The 20,187-nt window shown below is 46.1% G+C and overlaps 1 protein-coding gene across 3 annotated transcripts in view; it reads left to right on the top strand.

Moving 5' to 3' along the window:
• Positions 1–20,187, top strand: part of STXBP1 (syntaxin binding protein 1) — a 76,669-nt gene that overhangs the window by 49,881 nt on the left and 6,601 nt on the right. The window contains exons 8-19 of one of the 3 annotated variants that reach the window (XM_055320860.1): positions 1,944–2,028; positions 3,004–3,134; positions 4,161–4,268; positions 6,053–6,113; positions 7,451–7,516; positions 8,249–8,329; positions 10,475–10,613; positions 11,275–11,384; positions 12,905–13,006; positions 14,756–14,841; positions 17,326–17,480; positions 18,979–19,104. In XM_055320860.1, the coding sequence (XP_055176835.1) occupies positions 1,944–2,028; positions 3,004–3,134; positions 4,161–4,268; positions 6,053–6,113; positions 7,451–7,516; positions 8,249–8,329; positions 10,475–10,613; positions 11,275–11,384; positions 12,905–13,006; positions 14,756–14,841; positions 17,326–17,480; positions 18,979–19,088 (1,234 nt within the window). In that variant the 3' untranslated portion in view covers positions 19,089–19,104. The remainder of the gene's footprint in view (positions 1–1,943; positions 2,029–3,003; positions 3,135–4,160; positions 4,269–6,052; positions 6,114–7,450; positions 7,517–8,248; positions 8,330–10,474; positions 10,614–11,274; positions 11,385–12,904; positions 13,007–14,755; positions 14,842–17,325; positions 17,481–18,978; positions 19,105–20,187) is intronic. The other 2 variants (XM_055320866.1, XM_055320871.1) reach the window with 2 other exon arrangements.

Here is a 20,187-nt window from a genome sequence, read left to right as displayed (position 1 = left end):
TTCCTTTCGTCTTAAGATTGCTCTGGCAACTATCTCAAGAGGGTCAAGATTTGAGTATCTTGCATTTGTAATCATTCTTCCAATGTTTTCTAAATTTTGTGAAATGTAATGCATCCAGAAAAGGGCATGAAATATATATATTCAGTTACTGAATAGCAAAATGTGAACCCCTATGTAACCACAATCCAGGCTTCCTGTGGTATTTTTAGCTCTTTCTTTTTTTCTTTTCTTTTTTTTTTTAAATCTTTATTTATTTTAATCTACGATAGTCACACACCTAGAGAGAGAGAGGGGCAGAGACACAGGCAGAGGGATAAGCAGGCTCCATGCACCGGGAGCCTGACGTGGGATTCGATCCCGGGTCTCCAGGATCGCGCCCTGGGCCAAAGGCAGGCGCCAAACCGCTGCGCCACCCAGGGATCCCTATTTTTAGCTCTTTCTAACCTTTCAAAACAAATATCATCTTTGTAGAAAGTGTTCCAGAGTAAGATAAAATACAAGGATAATTCTCCAAAGGACATATTCCTCAGATTTTATAGTCATTCACTTATTATTTATCTGTTATGAGCTGAGTGCTGGAAGAGGGTACTGATCCTGAAGACACAGCCTCTGCATTTAGAAGCCCTTGATCTAGAAGGGTAGGTGACATGCATACCAACACTTGTGTGTGTAAACTGTGAACACCTAGCTACAGGCCCTATAGCCCAGTGCTTGAGGACAGTACAAGCCAAGGGCCTGGCCATCCAGAGTTGGGAGAGGGCCCTTGAACTGAGAGGGTCAAGAAGACCTTCAGATCAGAGGTGACATTGGAGCTGAGTCTCAAAGGGAGGTTCACATTTTAGTAGATCAATGAGAGGAGCACAGGGCACTTTGTGTGGACAGTCGGCTCTTGCCATTGGGATGAAGGAAACTTTGGAGTTGAAAAAACAAAAGGCACATTTGAGGAGGATTGGCAGTCTGACACAGTGTCTGTGTAGGGCTGTGGGGCAACTCAGTGGGGCAGCTCTGAAGCCTTTCTTGGAGGTGCTAGAGGCCAGGCTTGGGATAATGTCGTTCCATGGTTATCACTAGAGACCTTCAGGGGAATTTGCAGAGGGGAGTGAGTGCAGCACTGTGGGAGTGAGAGCAGCAGTCAGGCAGGGAGACCCAGAGGGGTGGCCACTGCAGGGGAGCAAAGGGCCTGAACTGTCACTGAGGGTCATCGTGGCAGCCTGTCCTTACTGACTCCTTGTCTGTGGGAATGTGCAGCTGTGGAAGAATACCTCCCTTTATTATTGGTATTTGCTGACAAAAGCCCAGTGGGAATTAAGAAATGGGGGCCTAGGCCATATCTCCAAATGGGGTAGGGGGAGCTGAGAGTTCATTTGTGGGAGGAGTGGGATTGGGCATGGAGCTGCTTCAGCACTGAACCTGGCCAGGCAGCAGCCACACACTGTATACAGTTGGGAGAAGCCCTAGGAGGTGCTGTCAGGCCTGGCTAAGGGAAAAGGTCCACCGGGTCTCGCTTATATCTTTTTGGATCTGTCAGCAGAAATATCACCTGCCAAGAAAACAAAACAAGACCCAAGGGGATTTGAACTGAGGGAAATGAGAATCGGGTGAGTCTGGCTCAGACAACCTGATCAAGGGAAGGTGGATGGCCAGTACCCTCTGCTGAAGTGTGGCTGTTTTTCTGAAGTCAGTTGGAAAGACTAACTCTGTTTCCATTTAGATTTTTTTTTAAGGAATAGAAAATCATTTATGTTCCAGGCACTGAGCAAAGTATTTTTTGTCATTTTAAATTATATATATAAATACATAAATGTGTTCTCTGAGTAGAACAGCATAGGCGAAGTTCATCTCCCCTGACCCTGCTTTCATTTCCTGCCTTCCACACTGAGAGCAGTCAGTGCTGTGGAGTGGGTACATGGGCAGTTCATCCTGTGTCACTCCTTCTTTGTCAGGGAATACAAGGACAATGCTTTGCTGGCTCAGCTAATCCAGGACAAGCTCGACGCCTACAAAGCTGATGACCCAACAATGGGTGAGGTAAGTCTGGACTTGGTCCATGAGGCTCTTTTGCCAAGTGACCACAGTGTTTGTATGGCAGTCCTGGGGACAGCTTGGTTTTGTTGCTCACAGAGTGTGCCTGGATGTCACTATTCCTGCGCATTAGCCTCCAGTGAGATGCTCAAGCCGTTGGGTGGGATGATACAGGTTCTGCTCAGTGTAGCCAAGGTGATCAACTTGTTTCTGTTTTCTGGGACTTTCCTAGTGTTAGCACTGAAAGTCCTGCATCCTGGGAACCCCTCAGTAGTACAGTATCAAAGCCAGAAAATTTTTGGTACAGTCTCCAGCCCTTACTCACATTTAACTAGTTTGTACATGTACTCGCCTGTGTGTATGGGTCTATGCAATTTTATCACATGTATAGATTCATATAACCCTCACTGTAATCAGAACAGAACTGTTCCATCACTATCATGCCTTTTAAAAATATTTTGCTGATTTATTTGAAAAAGAGAGAAAGAGCAAGAGAGAGCATGGGCAGAGAAGAGAGGGAAAAGCAGGCTCCTTGTGATCAGGGAGCCCAACATGGGGCTCAATCCCAGGACCCTGAGATCCTGACCTGAGCCAAAGGCAGATACTTAACTGAGCCACCCAGGCACCCCCATCATTATCATAATTTTAAAACTGGGTCCCAGGCAGACTGGATGGTGAGTCACTTTATTTATAGCCAAACCCAGGTGGCACTCTCAGTCTTCATAAGCTTACTTTGGACCCTAGCCACAGTTTTAGATCTACTTTAAAGTATCCTCATTATGAAATAAACACATTGGACTTTTGCATGGTGTTTACTGCTGTTCTTGTCAAGCAGCAAATGGACTACTCAGTGTTATTTTAGGTTTTATCTCAGAGTTCATTTCCTGGGGCTTCTTTTACAGGAGGGGCAGCTGCACCAGTGGGAGAGGCTGGAGTTGTATGGGTGACTTGTGAAAGCGTTCCCTGTGTCTGTCCTTCCAGGGCCCAGACAAGGCGCGCTCCCAGCTCCTGATCCTGGACCGTGGCTTCGACCCCAGCTCCCCTGTGCTTCATGAGTTGACTTTTCAGGCTATGAGTTATGACCTGTTGCCCATTGAAAATGATGTATACAAGTAAGTGTGCAGGCCTGGTATGGCTTTGCAGACAAAAAATGCAGCTCTAACGTAAGAAAAAGTGGGTGCATTGTTACAGTCTTACTAATAAGCCTGTAAGCTTTTTTTGTGAGTTCCTCAAATCTACTTGGCATTAGCAGCCAGGAGCCCATACCCCTTTAGGGGAGAACAAGAACTTTAGATCTTTAGTTCATGACTCATGTCACCTCAGCTCAGAGCCTGCTTGGGGGGGGTTCATATGTTATGTGTGTGTGTCAGTGTGTGCACATGCATGCATATCTTGTTCAGAGTTAAAACTTCTGAATTATAGGTCATGAAATATGATGATGATAAAATATACAACAGAAGTTTCTTACTGAAGTTTATTTGCAAAGGAGCTGTTTCTTCATTATAAACATTTTTCTTGGTAACAATCATCCAAAACTCAGTTTTTAAAAACAAATTTTCTTTTTTTGGAAACAGGCTGTATTGTTCTTATGTCATTTATCATTAATCACCAAGGTAGTGGTTTCAAAACGAAGGTTCTAAAAATATGACTGAATATCAGTTTTCCTCCCTACTAGTACCTATAATTCTTACTTTCCCTTAGATGTTCATGATTTTACATGTAAAAATATGCTGAGGACCTGTTGCAGGCATCTGATTTTAAAACTGAAAATTTAAGTACCACACACAGGAGGATGGTATCCCAGTCCTTCCCAGGAAGGGGCAAGCGTCATCTTTGCTTTTCCCTTATAAGTAGCTATGAACCCACCTGTAACCTGACTTGAGCACATACCAGCTGACCCTGCAGATTTTAAAACAGAGCTTCAAGTCTATTGACCTTGGGTCTCTCCCTACCCAAGAAACTGTTGCTGTGTGTCAGTGTTGCTATAGTATACCTAATATGGACAGTGATCCATCAGATGGTTGGGGGGCCTGTGGTAAAGTCATCCATGTGAACATCTGTCCACTGAGGGACCATAAGCTCTAGTCTTATAAATTGGAAAGTGTTGAATGAATTCCGTGGGGATGTTTTCTCTCTAGGTACGAGACAAGTGGCATTGGAGAGGCACGGGTGAAGGAAGTGCTCCTGGATGAGGATGATGACCTCTGGATAGCATTGCGCCACAAGCACATTGCAGAAGTGTCACAGTAAGAGCCCCTTGCCTCTGCTCCTCCCCAGGGACCTTAGCCAGCCCTGCCATCCCAGGGGTCACTCCATAGTACTGGATGAAACCTTTGTCCAGATGCTAATGTACACTCTCTGAGCAACTTGCATAGAACTGCTCGTGGATAAATTCCCCAACATGCTAACCAATAATGATGAATCCTTTCCGATCTCAGCTCGAGCTCCACCAACTTCACCAAGTGAGAAAATCTACTCTGTGTTCTAGTTCCTCTTAGGATTTTTAGAAAACATCCATAGCTCTCAGGAAATACTTTATAAACACTAAACATCTATTTTATTTTTTTAAAAGATTTTATTTATTCATGAGAGATACAGAGAGAGAGAGAGAGAGAGAGGCAGAGATACAGGCAGAGGGAGAAACAGGCTCCATGCAGGGAGCCCGATGTGGGACTTGATCCCGGGTCTCCAGGATCACACCCTGGGCTGAAGGCAGCGCTAAACCACTGAGCCACTGAGGCTGCCCAACACTAAATATTTAAAGCCAGTTCCTTCCTAGGGCACCCAACTGGCTCAGACAGTAGAGCATATGACTCTTGATCTCAGGGTGGTGAGTTCAAGCCCCACATTGAACATAGATCCTACATATAAATCCATCAGTCAGTCATTCAAACAATCCAGTTCCTTCCATTAGAAGAAGATCCAGAGTCCATTGCATCAATTTGATTTTCCTTTATATGATTTTCTTTTGTATAGCCAGTATGTAATCTTCTGCTATTGTCATCTGTAAAATTTCCAAGCTAATGTGTACACATACAACCCATATCTTGCTCTGAAAATGTTTCAAAATGTTTCTAACACCTGAATTTTTAAAAAATATTTATTTGTGAGAGAGAAAGAGAGAGAGCATGAGTTGAGGTGGGGGGCAGAGGGAGAGGGAGAAGCAAACTCCCCACTGACCTACATGAGGCTTGACCCCAGAACCCTGAGACTGTGACCCAAGCCAAACAGTTGCTTAACCAACTGAGCCACTGAGGTGCTCCTAACACCTGAATGTTTTTTTTTTTTTTTTAATTTACGATAGTCATACAGAGAGAGAGAGAGGCAGAGACACAGGCAGAGGGAGAAGCAGGCTCCATGCACCGGGAGCCTGACGTGGGATTCGATCCCGGGTCTCCAGGATCGCGCCCTGGGCCAAAGGCAGGCGCCAACCGCTGCGCCACCCAGGGATCCCCACCTGAATGTTTTTATAAGACCTTTAAGCTATAGATAACAATTCTGCTTTTGTAGAAGGGCATTCTGTCTGCTACATTGAATTGGTGTTATCCTTAGTAAATTTACAAGGAAGAGTGGGAAAATAATACTCTTTGAAAATAACACTCAGTTCAGAAAAGTGACCCCCAAACTTTTTGGATCACTCAACCTTAGGAAAATATTGTTTCACATTTCTAATATGTAAGTTTATTTATGAATTAACTATATAATTTATTATACTAATATGTATGTTTTCCAGTATATAGAAAGATAAAATTTAAGAAGGGTGGAGTAAAATAAACATAAATAGACCTCCTAATAATTTCTTCACTCAAATCATCTCATGCACCCACCTCTGGAGACCCTGGTTTAGAATATTAGTTAGCAAATTGATGTTTCTCTCTCCCCTCCTCGAAAATCACTTTAAATGCAGACCTACTGGCAGGAAAAGTTGCCACATATTCCTGAAGGAAGAATCTCACACCCCTTCTGTAGCTTCCACATGGAGACACTCGGTATTGTTGTTGGAACTTAGCTGCCTCCTTCTGTCTTCTAGGGAAGTTACCCGTTCTCTGAAAGATTTTTCTTCCAGCAAGAGAATGAATACTGGAGAGAAGGTAAATGCGTGCTCGATCTCCAATGTCCTTTAGGCTGATCCCTGTCTTCTCTCTGGGAACTGGCTGGCAGGGCACCTCGTTGGCACAGGACTAGTGAGTTAGGGGATTCCCTCTTCATCTAATACCATTTGTCTTATTTTTGTATTCAAGATTGAGATGGGAGCCGCCATCTTTTGATATTTATGGAGATCTTTGTTACTCTGAGGGATAATATTTGCTGTTTTAGATCATAATTCAGTTTCAGCCAGAAGAACAACGAAACCCTTTGTAGCTTGTGGTGGAATTAGAACTCATAACTTGCCTGGTCCTCTCCTTATCCTGACTGTTCATCAGAAGTGGCTTGCCTATCTTGGTCAAGGGAAATACAGCTCTTGTGTCACTCCCTTGCTCAAAACCATTTGGTGACTCTGTTCCCAGTAGAATCAAGCCTCACCTATGGACATACCTTACAGCACTGGGCCATCCGGCTCCCCAGACTTCATATCTGCCTCCACCCTCTTGTGCCCACCGCCTTGCTCCAGTCATGCCTGAGTTCCTTGCCTGGGCCTTGCCTTGTGAAGTCCTGGTCCTTTGGCTCAGGCATCATTTTCTCAGGGAAACCTTCCCTACTCCTTCTTCCCTAGACTAGTGAGGTACCTCTGCCCTATGCACCCACACTCATGATTTTCTGGAAGAACACTAATCCGCTTAGTGGGAATGGCTCCTCTACTAGGTGGTAGCTCCACAAAGGCAAGAATTTCTCCTTTTTTGTTTGTTTTGTTTTTATATCTCCAGCACTTAACCTGGTGTATAATAGTAATTGAGTAAATTTTTGTTGGATAAGAGTGGAATTAGGTGGGTCACACAGCAAGTAAACAAACCCCTTTCACCTGTCAGGATGCACATCCTAGCCCTTTTCCACCTTCTTCTTTCTTCCTACCTGTCTACATAACTGTAGTCTTTCTGCTGGGATGATATGTGAACTTAATTTCTAGCCTGCTTGAGCTAAGTATGCCATAAAGCAGCGCAGAGGGAAAAAATAGCTTTTTCCTGGCAAGAGTTATGCTCTCAGTAACTTTCTAGTCCAATAAATAAAACATAATTCCTACACTTCAGAGTTCAGTTCCCCACCTATAAGACAGTTGTGGTATTTGGATCAATAATTTTTTGATCCAAAATATTTTTTTCCAAAAGGCTGGAAACCTAAACCCACAGTGACCTCAGGTTTAACAGATTTATTTTGAGTTTGTGAGGAAATCTAGTGCTGGCTGCTGTCCTGCCCTTTGCTCAGCACCCTTGCATAGCCTCTTAGGTCAAGGCCATTGAAGTGAGACCATATGTTTTCCTTCCCCTTATAGACCACCATGCGGGACCTGTCCCAGATGCTGAAGAAAATGCCCCAGTACCAGAAAGAGCTCAGCAAGGTACGACTATCCCAAATAATGAATTTGAATCTTGTGTATAAACAGTTGCAGTAAGACCTCTCACAGGCCCACTGTACAAACTGATACATTGAAATCCTTTTTAATCAACTTCCAGCTTTATTAGAAAAAGCTAAAAGGCTGGGTAGCTTATTTTATATGACTTTCTTTTTTCTACTCTTCATCTTTTTCTCTCTTAATCCCTCAATTTCTTACCTCACGGGCTTCTGTACTGGGCTGCTCGAGTGTTCTCATGACATGGCAGCTGGCCTCCCCTAGAGTGAGTGACCCAAAGGAGAGAGCCAGGAGGAAGTTACAGTGTCTTTTCTATCCTGACCTGGGGTGTCCTACATCATGTCCTCCACACCCCCTGTTAGAAGCGAGTCACTGAATCCAACCCACGCTCAAGGAGAGGGGAATTAAACTCCACCTCCTAGAAGGAGGGGTATCAAAGAATTTGTGAACACATTGTTAGAACCATCATACCACCCTACTCCAATAAAGGATTCCTCCCTCCACTTGACTCCTTTAGAATGGGTTTGTCCCTCTCTCCTCTGACACATAGAATTTTCTGTCATGATGTTTATGTTCCTGCTTGAGCTCATGTTTCTTCCCCTTTATGAGACTGAAGTCTCCTTGCTATGTTGCATAGTGTATATACATAGTAGGAGCTCAGGTGATATTGCATGAATCAGTGAGTGATTTCTTGATCACAAACTCTCTGCTTTTTCCCAGTATTCAACTCACCTGCACCTGGCCGAGGACTGCATGAAGCATTACCAAGGCACTGTGGATAAACTCTGCCGAGTGGAGCAGGTAAGACCTTTTCCTTCTCTTTCTGCCATGCCCATTGACCCAGCTCAATTTTAACTTATGACCTTGAACATCCTCAGAATCATAGGATATAGAGATGGGCAAGTCTCTAGATCTTGTTGTCTCAGCTCTGGAGCCAATGTACTTCCACTCTCGATGGTAGGGACTAGATTGGTCTGGAATGCTGTGTCGTTTGGATTTTGCATGTCTGACTTTCTACCGGCTTCCTGGAATGTCTGAAGAGTTATGTGGATCTCTGAGCCCTAACTGACAAGGCTGGCTGAGTTTTATGTTCTGAGTGTATTTTCCTCCTGCTGTGACCACACCAGCTTTGGAGACTTAGATGCTGAGAAAAGCTAGTGCAGTAGCATGTCAGAAACTCACCTACAGCCCCCCCGATCACAATTAGGATTAAAAGTCAGCAGTTTGGGGGATCCCTGGGTGGCGCAGCGGTTTGGCGCCTGCCTTTGGCCCAGGGCGTGATCCTGGAGACCCAGGATCGAGTCCCACGTCGGGCTCCCGGTGCTTGGAGCCTGCTCCTCCCTCTGCCTATGTCTCTGCCTCTATGTCTCTGCCTCTCTCTCTCTCTGTGACTATCATAAATAAATTTAAAAAAAAAAAAAATTTAAAAAAAAAAAAAAAAAGTCAGCAGTTTGGGATTTGAGTTCTATCTCTGTCACCGATTTGTTTGATGTGCCAATTTCTGCTTTATTTTCCTCATCTGCAAAGGGAAATAACAATGCTGCCACCTTTTCAGTGTTGTGTGCAGTCACTAATCCTGGCCCTCCAATCTCCAAATGTGAGAACATTCCTCAGCTAGGATCAGCTTCTATGGCAAGGGAGGGCATTAAATTACTATAAAGCTGCAGCTGGAAAGAAGAGCTCAAGTTCTCAGTGTGAAGTTAAGATTTACATCTTCTGGTGTGATGTGGCAGGCCAGCTTAGGTTTGTCAGACTTGTCCTGATTCAATTACTCTCTTCCAAAGGGAAGTAGCCCTGCGAATGTCCGTCAGTTTCATATTATCTTATTAGCAAGCACAGGGTGTCCTCTCCAAGAGAACTGTCCAGAAAATAAGATATCCCTATATCAGTAAAAGTGCAGCCAGGATGAATCCTTGGAAGTGTACATTTTTTTCAGAAGTCCTCCATAGTAGTTATTAAACTCAAAACATTTAATTGGACCTTTAGAGAGTATTAGACTCAGGTCCCGCTGAGCAAATGTCTGTTGAGGCTGGTGATAGCTCTGAGAGGTGAAGGGGCCTGGGAGTGCCCAACTTCCCCAACCTGGACAGACCACAAACTCCAGACCATGATGGTTATGGACTCATGGGATCTTAGAGGAAGGAACCTTCAGGCGAGCCCTGTCTGGGCTCCAGGGAGAGTGGCATTCAGCCACTGGTCTCTGAGCATAGGGTGAATGGGTTCCTGGTTTGCTGAGGCTGATGTACCACCTTCTCTGGCTTCTCAGCAGTGGATCTGACTCTTGCCTGAGTTGTGAAGTGGGAGCCGTCACTGTGCTCTCTCATCCTCCTCCTTTTGCCAGGCCTTCTCTCCTCTTTCATCTCTCTGGGTTGGATTTACAGGTTCAGGAGCCCTTGTTTTTCTCCTCACCCTAAAAGTGGTTGGAAGATTAAAAATAGGTCGAAAACCTAGACTAGCTAAAACTCAGCATGTCCTACAGCTCCAAGGGGGAGCACATGGGAAGAATCTAGCCAGACAGTGGCCCCTTAAAATGCCAAAGCTTTTCATGTGTGGGAAGTACAACCCTTTGAGCCCCAATCCCTCAGCAGGGCTTTGTACCTCTGGAGGCTCCCCTAGGACCAAGGCTTGACCTGAGGAGTTCATATAAGTACACCAGCACTCACCTGGAGGGAGCTGCCTACCTGCAAACAAGATGGCAAAAAAATCTTGGTGGTTTCTGTTTTTGCAAAGTGAACCCTGGGGCTATCATTGCTTCTCACTGACACCATAGAAAACCATGCTAATGACTCCAGGGCTGATTATGGTGCATTATGAGAGCAGAAGCCCCTGCATAGGGCCTTCCCCAGCCAAGTGACAAATCCCATTTATGGACCACCAGTTATCTAATAGTTGCCACCTATCCACACTCTCATCAGGGATGGGGCCAACATGGTGTGTTTTCTGCAGGACCTGGCCATGGGCACGGATGCTGAAGGGGAGAAGATCAAGGACCCCATGAGAGCCATCGTCCCCATTCTACTGGATGCAAATGTCAGCACTTATGACAAAATCCGCATCATCCTTCTCTACATATTTTTGAAGAATGGTAGGAATGGTGGGATAGGCCCCTTCTTGGGCAAATGAGGAAGATGGGAGAGAGAAGACAAAGTAGAAAAGTAGTTTAGGAGACATGGAAAGGGGTATTTAATATGGAGACCCCAGGAGCTCTTTATTTTTGGGGAAATATAGGCAAATCAGTTGCAACTAAAAGCAATTAATTCTAGAGTTAATAAAGGTGTGACATCTATGGAGGAGGACAGGTGGGAGCAGGGAGAAGCCACTGACTACAAAGCCAGTTTATTTATGAGAGCATGTCTGCCACATACTTTAACTAGCATCACATTGGTGATCTCTGCCTTTAAATAACTGATTTTTACCCACATCATAGTTGCCTGTACAGGTTCATTGTGCAGAAGATGGACACTGAGACTCTTGACTTTGATGTGGGTGGGGGTGGTCAAGGAGGCGGATGGAAATATAGACCATGATGGGGCAGTTGATGATGGTCATAGCCTGGGACAGAGTGGCTAGAGTTGAATGGAAATGCTGATTATGTCCTCATCTTACAGTAAAGTTGATGTGGTGAAGATTCATTTCTACTCACCCTGAGGAGAAGGGGTGCTGCCCCCCCTCAGCTGATTGGCTCTGCCTCTGAGTATGTGCTATATGGTGGTTGGGTGTGGTGACTGGGGGTTTTGTTCTCTCAGGCATCACTGAAGAGAACCTGAATAAACTGATCCAGCACGCCCAGATCCCCCCAGAGGACAGCGAGATCATCACCAACATGGCACACCTGGGGGTGCCCATTGTCACCGACGTAAGGGGCCAGCCTCACATATGGGGAGGGAGAAGCACAAAGTGGGCTGGCCTATCTTATCTTTTCTCCCCTAACTTAAGGGGGCTTATGATACATACATTCAACATGGAGAAAGAGAAAACATGAAACCAGAGGAATAGGGACACTTGAGTGGCTCAGAAGTTGAGCATCTGCCTTCAGCTCAGAACATGATCCTGGAGTTCTGGAATCGAGTCCCATTGGGCTCCTGCACGGAACCTGCACTTCTCCTCCCTCTGCCTATGTCTCTGCCTCTCTCAGTATCTCTCATAAATAAATAAATAAAATATTTTTAAAAATCAGAGGAATAAAGGTATAGCAACATAGTAAATATAGTAAAATGGAAGGGTAACACCCAGGATGTGTGTATCAAGGAGTTGCAGTCATTAAAGCTGAGCCATGTTGAACCAGCCCCAAACGGGAGTCACACCAGCTTCATCCTCTGTGTATTGAGGTCAGTCTGGCTCTGCCTTTGCACATCCAGGTCCAGCATCTTCTGTGAGGGCAGAGCACAATGCTTAGCGTCAAGCAGGCTCACCACTTGGTTCTTCACTGGTGATGATTCAGAACCAGACCAGGGCAGGGTGTCTGGGAAGCCTGAGCACACGGTGCGGTACGCTCTAGAAGAGGCTGGGGCCTGGCGGGCTCCAGAACTTTAGGAAGAACCCCAGGCACTCTTGAGGGTCTTCTGCTAGGAACCTCACTGTACACATTCTTCCTATGGGGAGTTGTTCACACAAAAGTGCTATAAAGCTAGAGTTGCAAATGTACATCTTTTGGAATCTTAGAGTCAAAAACTTTGTCCCTGAGCCTAGACCTGAGACCTAGAACTGGAAGTAGTTTGGTATTTTCAGACCCTTGTTCACAAGAGGCACCCAAATGGGAATGGAAATGGTTTACTCACACCCACCGGACTATTGAAGCAAAATCAAAGACCAAGTCCTACCCAACGCAGTAGTTTTTTCTCCTATAATCAAAAGCAAACTACTTTCTTTAATTATGAGGATTTTTTGTTTAAGATTTTATTCATTCATTCATTCATTCATTCATTCATTCTGGGGGCGGAGAGAACACTTGTGTCCCAGTTGAGGGAGAGGAAGAGAGAGGGAATCTCAACTTGAACCCTGCTGAGCACAGAGCCCTGTGTGGGGCTCTATCTCACAACCCTGAGATCATGACCTGAGCCCAAATCAAGAATCTGATGCTTAACCACATGAGCCACCCAGGCGCTCTGATACCAGAACTTTTTTGAATGGCATCTGTACTTTTGACCCATGTTTGCCATTTTCCGTCACTTTAAAGGACCAAGTTTGCTTCAAGTTCTCAGGCTAAAGCCTAAGGGGCACATGCTGGACTTTTCCAGGAAAACCCCTCCCACTTCCTACTCTGCCAGTGCTGACTCTGTGCAGAGAGTCCTCAGGAGGGATTTTCAGGGGCCAGTAAGGTCGCTGGGGCCCAGGTGACCCATGACTCCATCTAACTTCATGTGTGTTTGTACTCAGTCCACACTGCGCCGCAGGAGCAAGCCAGAACGGAAGGAGCGCATCAGTGAGCAGACCTACCAGCTCTCGCGGTGGACCCCAATCATTAAAGACATCATGGAGGTCAGTGAGGGGGACGTGAGGATGTGGAGGAGATAGCCAGGGCCTGGGGCTCTTCACTAATGGGCCCAGAGACCTTCAGCTTCACCTGCCATAGGGTGGTGGTGATAGCTGGGGTTGTCTTCCCAGGAGGATCTGTATCCAGTCTCAGGGCTCTATGAGGCCCTGTAGCCTTGTTCTGAGTGTTTAGGAAGAGCAGCCCTCAGAGGCCACCAAAAGTAGATCCCCATGATCCATATGACGTAGCCTCATAGTGAGACCTCTCAGGGGTGCTGCATCTGAAGAAGCAAACATGCCAGCTTCTACAGGTCAGATGAGTAACGAGCACCACTCTGAGGGTGCAGATATGGAGGGTCCTTGGGTATATGACCTGAGCCAATCCCTCCCTAAGACTCCCCGTCAGTCAGGAACCCTGCCATGCATAATTCTGCCTCTGCTCTTCCATCTTTTGCCTTACCTTCCTTCAAAGTTCCCATCAGGTCTGACTGTTCACATATACTTCCCCTGTCTGACCACCCAGCACCCCAGAGGCCACCCCAGACTCCTGTAGTGTGTGTCCAGGATTGCCCTTTGTATATATGTATCTGTTCAGTGTTTGGAGTTAGTTTTTTTAAACCTTGGCCTCTGCCCACAACTGATGTGTCTTCTGGCACTGTGCCTTGGACATAGTAGGTGCTTTATATTTGTGAATGCGAGGTGTCCCTCCACTCTCTGCTTATAGCTGAAAGATACCCTGCTTAGAATCCTGCCCCCTCTAGGTCTTGGAGCTACGCTGTCCAGCTTCTGCTCTCAATAGGTGGACAAGCCTGGGATCCAGACAATGAAGGGCTTTCCCAGAACTCCTGTCAATTCAAGCAGTCCATGTTGCTACTGAATTTTATGTTAAAATATATATAGTGAGTCAACTTCCTATTTTTAAAACCCACAAACCAAAAGGATGCGTGAACATGAACATCTAGAAACCAATTACATTTCTTTGTATTATAATTAAAGCCCATCCCTCTGTCTCATTTGTTCCCCTCTCCTGCACCTCTCTCCAGCCCCCTAAAGAGATATGTGTGTGTAGGCTTCACATGGTAGTTGTTAGGAGGAGTGGAGATTTCTAGGCAGCAGGAGGTACATAGCTGGAATCCCCCCACTGGATAATTAGACCCTTGGAAAACTGAGTGGTCTTGGATGAGAGACTCCCGGTGCCGGGTTTCTACAAGACTGATGGCAAGTGTCAGTTTATTGGACAGAATGCAACATTTATAATCTCACATAGAATGTAAAAGAAAACGAAAAAACAAAGTAGATGGAAAGCAAGAAAAATTAATGCAGTTTTGTTTTGTTAAAGTTTTTTGTTTTTTGTTTTTTTAGTAATCTCTACACCCAAAGTGGGGCTTGAAGTCATGACCCCAAGATCAAGAGTGCTCTTCTGACTGAGCCAGCCAGGTGCCCTGTCACAGGTTTTTTGGTGTTTTTTTTTTTTTTTATGTTTTTTGTTTTTGTTTTTGTTTTAACTTCTTTTAAAGAAACAGACCTACAGACTTATCTCAGCGTACCAGCTGGTTATTGAGCATCTGGTCCATGCAGAGCACTGTGCTAGGCACCTGCAGCAGGTGGCAGGACAGAGGAGCTCTGGTTGTTGCATACTTGGCCATGTCACTTTGCACTTTGCTAAGTGACTTGTTCTTTGAATCCTCTCACCTTGATTCTGTCAGCCCTTCTCAAACAAATGGCAAGCCCAATATCTGTCTCTTTTCTTTCCAGGACACTATTGAAGACAAACTTGATACCAAGCACTACCCTTATATCTCTACCCGCTCCTCTGCCTCCTTTAGTACCACCGCGGTCAGGTGAGTGAGAATCCTGAGCAAGCAAGGGAGAGAAGTGGGACCATCTCTGGTGGTTGTCAGCTATCTGGTGGTCCCGTCTTGAAGCAGCAATATCCATAAGAACCTCCCACTGCTTCTCATCCCAGCCAGTGTAGGCCCAGTCCTTAGAGCAGCTCATGAGGCCCTTCATCCTCTCTGGCTTCCCATTCTACTCTGACTCACTCCATACTCTTCCCTTTTTTCCCTCCACCTCTGCCGTACTAGCTTCCTTCTCTACACATGCCAGGCTTACTTCTGCCTCAGGACCTTTGCACTTCCTTTTCCTTCTTCCTGAAAGGATCTGTCCCCCGTTATCTGCATGGCTTGCCTGTTATCTCCTTCACACCTTTAATCAATTGTTACTTTCCCCCACCTTCCCTAACTACCCTGTTTAGCAATACACTACACCAGGGTTCCTAGCAGCATTATTTGTAATAGCTCAAAAGTGGAAAAGACTCAACTGATAAATGGGTAAATAAAACACAATGTATTCATACAATAGAATATTATCCAGCCAGAGAAAGAAATGAAGGACACATGTGCCACCATATGGGTGAAGCTTGGCAACATTATACTAAGTGCAAGAAGCCAGTTGCTAAAGTCTACACATTGTATGATTTCATTTGTATGGAACATCCAGCGTGGGAAAATCTATTCTCAGGGTTGGGGGATGCAGTTTGAGGTGGGGACTTGGGGGATGACTGGTCATAGGTATGGGCTTTCTTTCTGGGGTGATGAGAATCGTCTAAAATTGGTGCTGGTCTGCGGTTCTGTGACTAAAGAAACCATTGAATTGTACACGCTAAATGAGAGAATTGTATGACAAATGAATTCTCTCTCAATAAAGGTGTTACAGAAAATAAAGACCAAAAGTGATAGCCTCCCCTCGACATTTCATCTCCCCCTTCCCTTTTTTGTTCACTCCATAGATTATACCAGCATGTAGTACAGTTTTTGTGTTTCTCTTGTTTACTGCTGGTCTCCTCCAACTAGACTATCAGCCTCGTGAGGGCAGGAATTTGTGTCTTTTATTCTCAGTTGCTAAAACAGAGCCTGGCATATAGTAGGTGCTCAGTGAATTCTGCTTTCGCTTTTGATTAATTCATTTTAGAATTAAAAAGGGGATGAATATGTTGTCTGCATAGAGCCACATTTCTCAGAATCATCCTTGATAGAAACATAGATGATGGAAAAGCAGATGCCTTGGGTTTATTGGGTTTCTGCCACACACATACCTGGTGATGTTCAGACATTTCAGCTTTGAGATACGAGTTGACAGCAATCCATACTTCCGTCCCTGGGTTCTCCAACACTGTTTCTTGGTCACTCATGCAGTCTTCCAGGGTCTGTTTTCAAAAGCTTTTCTTCTTGCTCTCCTACTTGCCAGACATCTAGAAGCCTTCCGTGCTGTACTCTGCAATTACATCTGAACAAAATCCAGACTCTTGTTGGCCTCCCTCATCTGTGTGGTCTAGGCTGTTCCCTGACCCACAGTGGCATCTGTTACCTTTCCTGAGATGGCAGGCTCAGAACCAGGGTGCTACTCTGTTTTCTCTGACAGGAATTGCTTAGCGTGTCTCTTGAGAACAGTCAAGGCTAAATGAACATTGAAGCTTGGAACAGGAGCATCGCTAGCTCCAAAAAGGTCATCCCAGGGCACTGCTTGTCTTCTCTCTCGCCTCATTTTCTTAATCTAAGAAAGCAATCCATTTCTCATTGTTTCTGAGGACAAGGTGAAGACCTACTAAGAGAAGTGAGGGGCAGCAGGGACCCCTCTGGGAACTGTCCCACCATCAAAGTACCGGTCTTTCAGGGGCAGCTCAGTGTCATGTCTGCTAGGAAGACTTCTCCAGTGATGCCCAGATGATGCTAGAAGGCCCTCCCGTGTGTGTCCTGGTGGCACTGAGCTCTTCTGTCATAGCACGATTCTAACCTGGTTCCTTCTCCCCACCCATCCCGGTTAAACCCTGAGCTCTTGGCAGGCACTGCTGAATCTCCCTCAGGTCAGCACTGAGGTGCTGGGGGAGACTGGTTGGTGAGCAGCCTGGTCCATGAATCAGCATGCCATCCTGAAGACGGGCCTTGACTCTGTCATCACCACTCACCTCCAACAGTGTCCCAGACAAGCCTAGAAACCTGTATGCTCGAGGGTAGAAGCCTGACAACCACCATGAGAGCTGAAGCTGTGGAATGTAACACATCAAACTTTAAAGCTAACTTGAGCCTGCCTGTCACCTACGTGTTTCCAAGAGAGTGACAAGCCCACAGCATGGCAGCCAGACCACTTGATAATATGCACAGCGGTTCAGCTCAACCAGCACTTACTACTACTCTGTTTTGGTGACTGGTGTACAGAATAAATGTGTAAATAAATCACTAAGGTATGAAGTGATAAATACTTAAGATAAACACAATTAATTTTTCTCTCCTTCTTTCCTTCTTTCTCTCTCCCTCCCCGCTCCCCAGTGCCCGCTATGGGCATTGGCATAAGAATAAGGCCCCAGGGGAGTACCGAAGTGGTCCCAGACTCATTATTTTCATCCTTGGGGGCGTGAGCCTGAATGAGATGCGCTGTGCTTACGAGGTGACCCAAGCCAATGGAAAGTGGGAAGTGCTAATAGGTGAGTGGGAGCATGTATTCTAGAGGGAAGGGGCTGCTTCATCGCACTTTGACCCATTCCATGCTTTGGTGTTTTGTTCTGTCTTCAATTCTTCATTGCCCCTGCAAAACTTAGCCTCTAGACAGTTTGTGGACAGCAGCAGCTAAGGGGCAAAGGGTTCTTTCCTTGTGTCTGCACTGTGCCTCATGATGAGAGGCAGCTGCAAGCGGTGGGAAGCGCCTGGTCAGAGACTCCAACACACCCCCAGACTCCCGATCCTGCTTGGCCACTGCCAAGTGGGTCACCTTGAGCAACCACCCCACCTCTCCATGCTGTGATTTCCTTACCCAGCCTTGCCCTGGGCCTGAGGCAGGACTTGTCAGTTTCCTGGTGTTGGGCCTCGTATCCAGAAGATGCTCAGTGAATGGAAGGTAAATTATCACCCCCTTCTTTACCTGTCAGCTGGAGATAGATGGACACAGCATGCAAGCAGATACTGCCCGAAACATACTGGCCTGTGGGCTGGACTCCCTTCCGGTTCCTACCACTTCTAGGTCTGCCATACCCTTTCTGGCATTTCTTTTTCAGAAGAAAGGAAGCAACTCATTAGAGCTGACGTAATGCAGTGGAAGATTTTACTCCTTTTTCATGCCTGCACAAGCTTCCACAGTTTCTAGGGCTGGAAGGGAAGAGTGAGCTGAGAAAAATCATGCTTTCTCCAGATGCCTTCCTTTTGCCTCATCTCACCCTTAACAAAATGGATTTACACCCAGCCGGGCTGCCTCCTGACACTGATTGACAAAAGGCTGTCAGCACATCCTGCCCCGGCCTTTCCCCTTATCTCTAGTAGCCATGTCAGTTTTATACCTTCACTTTGGGGTGACCAAGTCACAGTGCCCCCTAAGCTCTGAGTAAGCAGGTTCTGCAGGCCAGCCCGTGTGGCCATTCTTGGGTGTGTCAAGATGGACCTGGCACTGGCAGCCCCCTTTCGAGATACCACCATTCAGTGGGAAGATTGGCCATCCTCCCTTTCCCCTTCCCATTCCCTGGAACTTTCCCAGCTGGTCACCATTTCTCCCCATATTGTTTTTTCCTTTTTGTTACATGGTCCATGTGATATCGTTCTCTCTGTCCCCTGCTCGTGTGTTGCATGCGTGTGTCAGGTAACTCTCAGCTCAAACACAGCTTTCCTGGGCAGCAGCTGTCACAGCCAGGCTTTGGTGTAGATCTCCCTCTTCAACTTTGGTCCTGACTTGCAGTTCCCTGCAGTTGGGGGGTGGAATACTGGGGGCGATGAAGTTGCCCATGCAGGTTCATGGAGAGGCCTTGTGCAGACAGCTGACGTCCGCAGCGTGGCCTCACCTGCTTTGTGCATGCTGGCTGTCCTCGCGGCCTGTGTGCGCGTGCCTGCCTCTTGCTTTCTTACACCTCATTGGCTGCATAAAACGTAGGCCTGAGTTGGCATGTTCCTATAACGTACCTTTGTTCAAGCAGTCAGCTGGACTCTGTTCTCCCGCAGGTTCTACTCACATTCTCACTCCCACCAAATTTCTCATGGACCTGAGACACCCCGACTTCAGGGAGTCCTCTAGGGTATCTTTTGAGGATCAGGCTCCAACAATGGAGTGAGAGCCAAAGAAACAAAGTAAAAGCAGCTTATTACAGAAAAGAAACTCTTCCACTCTGAAGGGTTTTCTTTGATTATTCCGTCACTCTTTTCCTTTATTTTTTCTTTTTTAGTTTCTTTATTTGATTTTCTTTCAACAAGAAAATGCTTGCAGTTCTTAACACCGATTGAAAATGTGTCTGGTGCTGCCTTCACAGACCCTGCCGCGAGAGCCTCTGGGCCCCGGCCTGCCAGCTCACTTGTGCCCTAGGTCACCTGCTGCTCATTCAGGCAGTGCAGCCCCCTGGGTTTCAGACCAACACTGATCATAACTGCTGTGACCAGTCCTCCATCCCTCCAGCTGAGGGATGCTGGGAGCATGGCACACAAGTCTGCTGGCCCGGGGTGAATTTGTGGGCACCAGGCAGGGAACACATAGCATCCTGCTTGTGACGTGGTATGGGAACTTGAGAGTGAGGCCAGCAGGCGTTCAAGGGACTGTCATGTCTAAGAAGGCAGAACTCCAGTGGAGATGTCCATGGGCACCTGATCATGAGGAAGGCTTATTGGAGCGCATCAGAATAGACTCCACATCAGTGGTAGTTAGACATGAAAATTCCGTTTTCCCAGAACAGGCACTTATCCTGAGGAACAGTTTCTAAGGCATGATGGGGTCAGGAACCACCATGTACCTAGTGAACTCCAGCCACCAGTGGAAAACCCGCGTCTCATGTTTGCCTGGGGAAAATGGCCCTTAATAGTCACTTACTTTTTCAGTAATTGCTTTTATTTTCATTCTCCTGTGGATTTTTTCCAAAGTTGAGTCATCACACCCACCCTCTCCCACTGAATTCTCTTAGTGAGATCTGAGAACCTTTGGGTTAAAATCTGTTCTTAACACTGTGTGCTGTTTGCAAGAGTGTCCTTTCTTCCACCACGCTTGTGCCTTTGCCTGTTACCCAGGACCTGGTGTCTGTCTGGTAGATTACCCAGAATTTATTCTTGTCCTCATTCCTTCCTCTCTCTTTCCATCCCTCATTTGTGGCTGGACACCTCCTCTAATGTGTTGTGACAGATGGTTACTGAAGAACTGTGTTGTAGCATCAGTTATTCTGAAGCTTT

Source organism: Nyctereutes procyonoides, unplaced genomic scaffold (genome assembly GCF_905146905.1).
Source record: "Nyctereutes procyonoides isolate TBG_1078 unplaced genomic scaffold, NYPRO_anot_genome, whole genome shotgun sequence".
NCBI lineage: Eukaryota > Metazoa > Chordata > Mammalia > Carnivora > Canidae > Nyctereutes > Nyctereutes procyonoides.
This window is presented reverse-complemented; position numbering and strand designations above follow the sequence as displayed.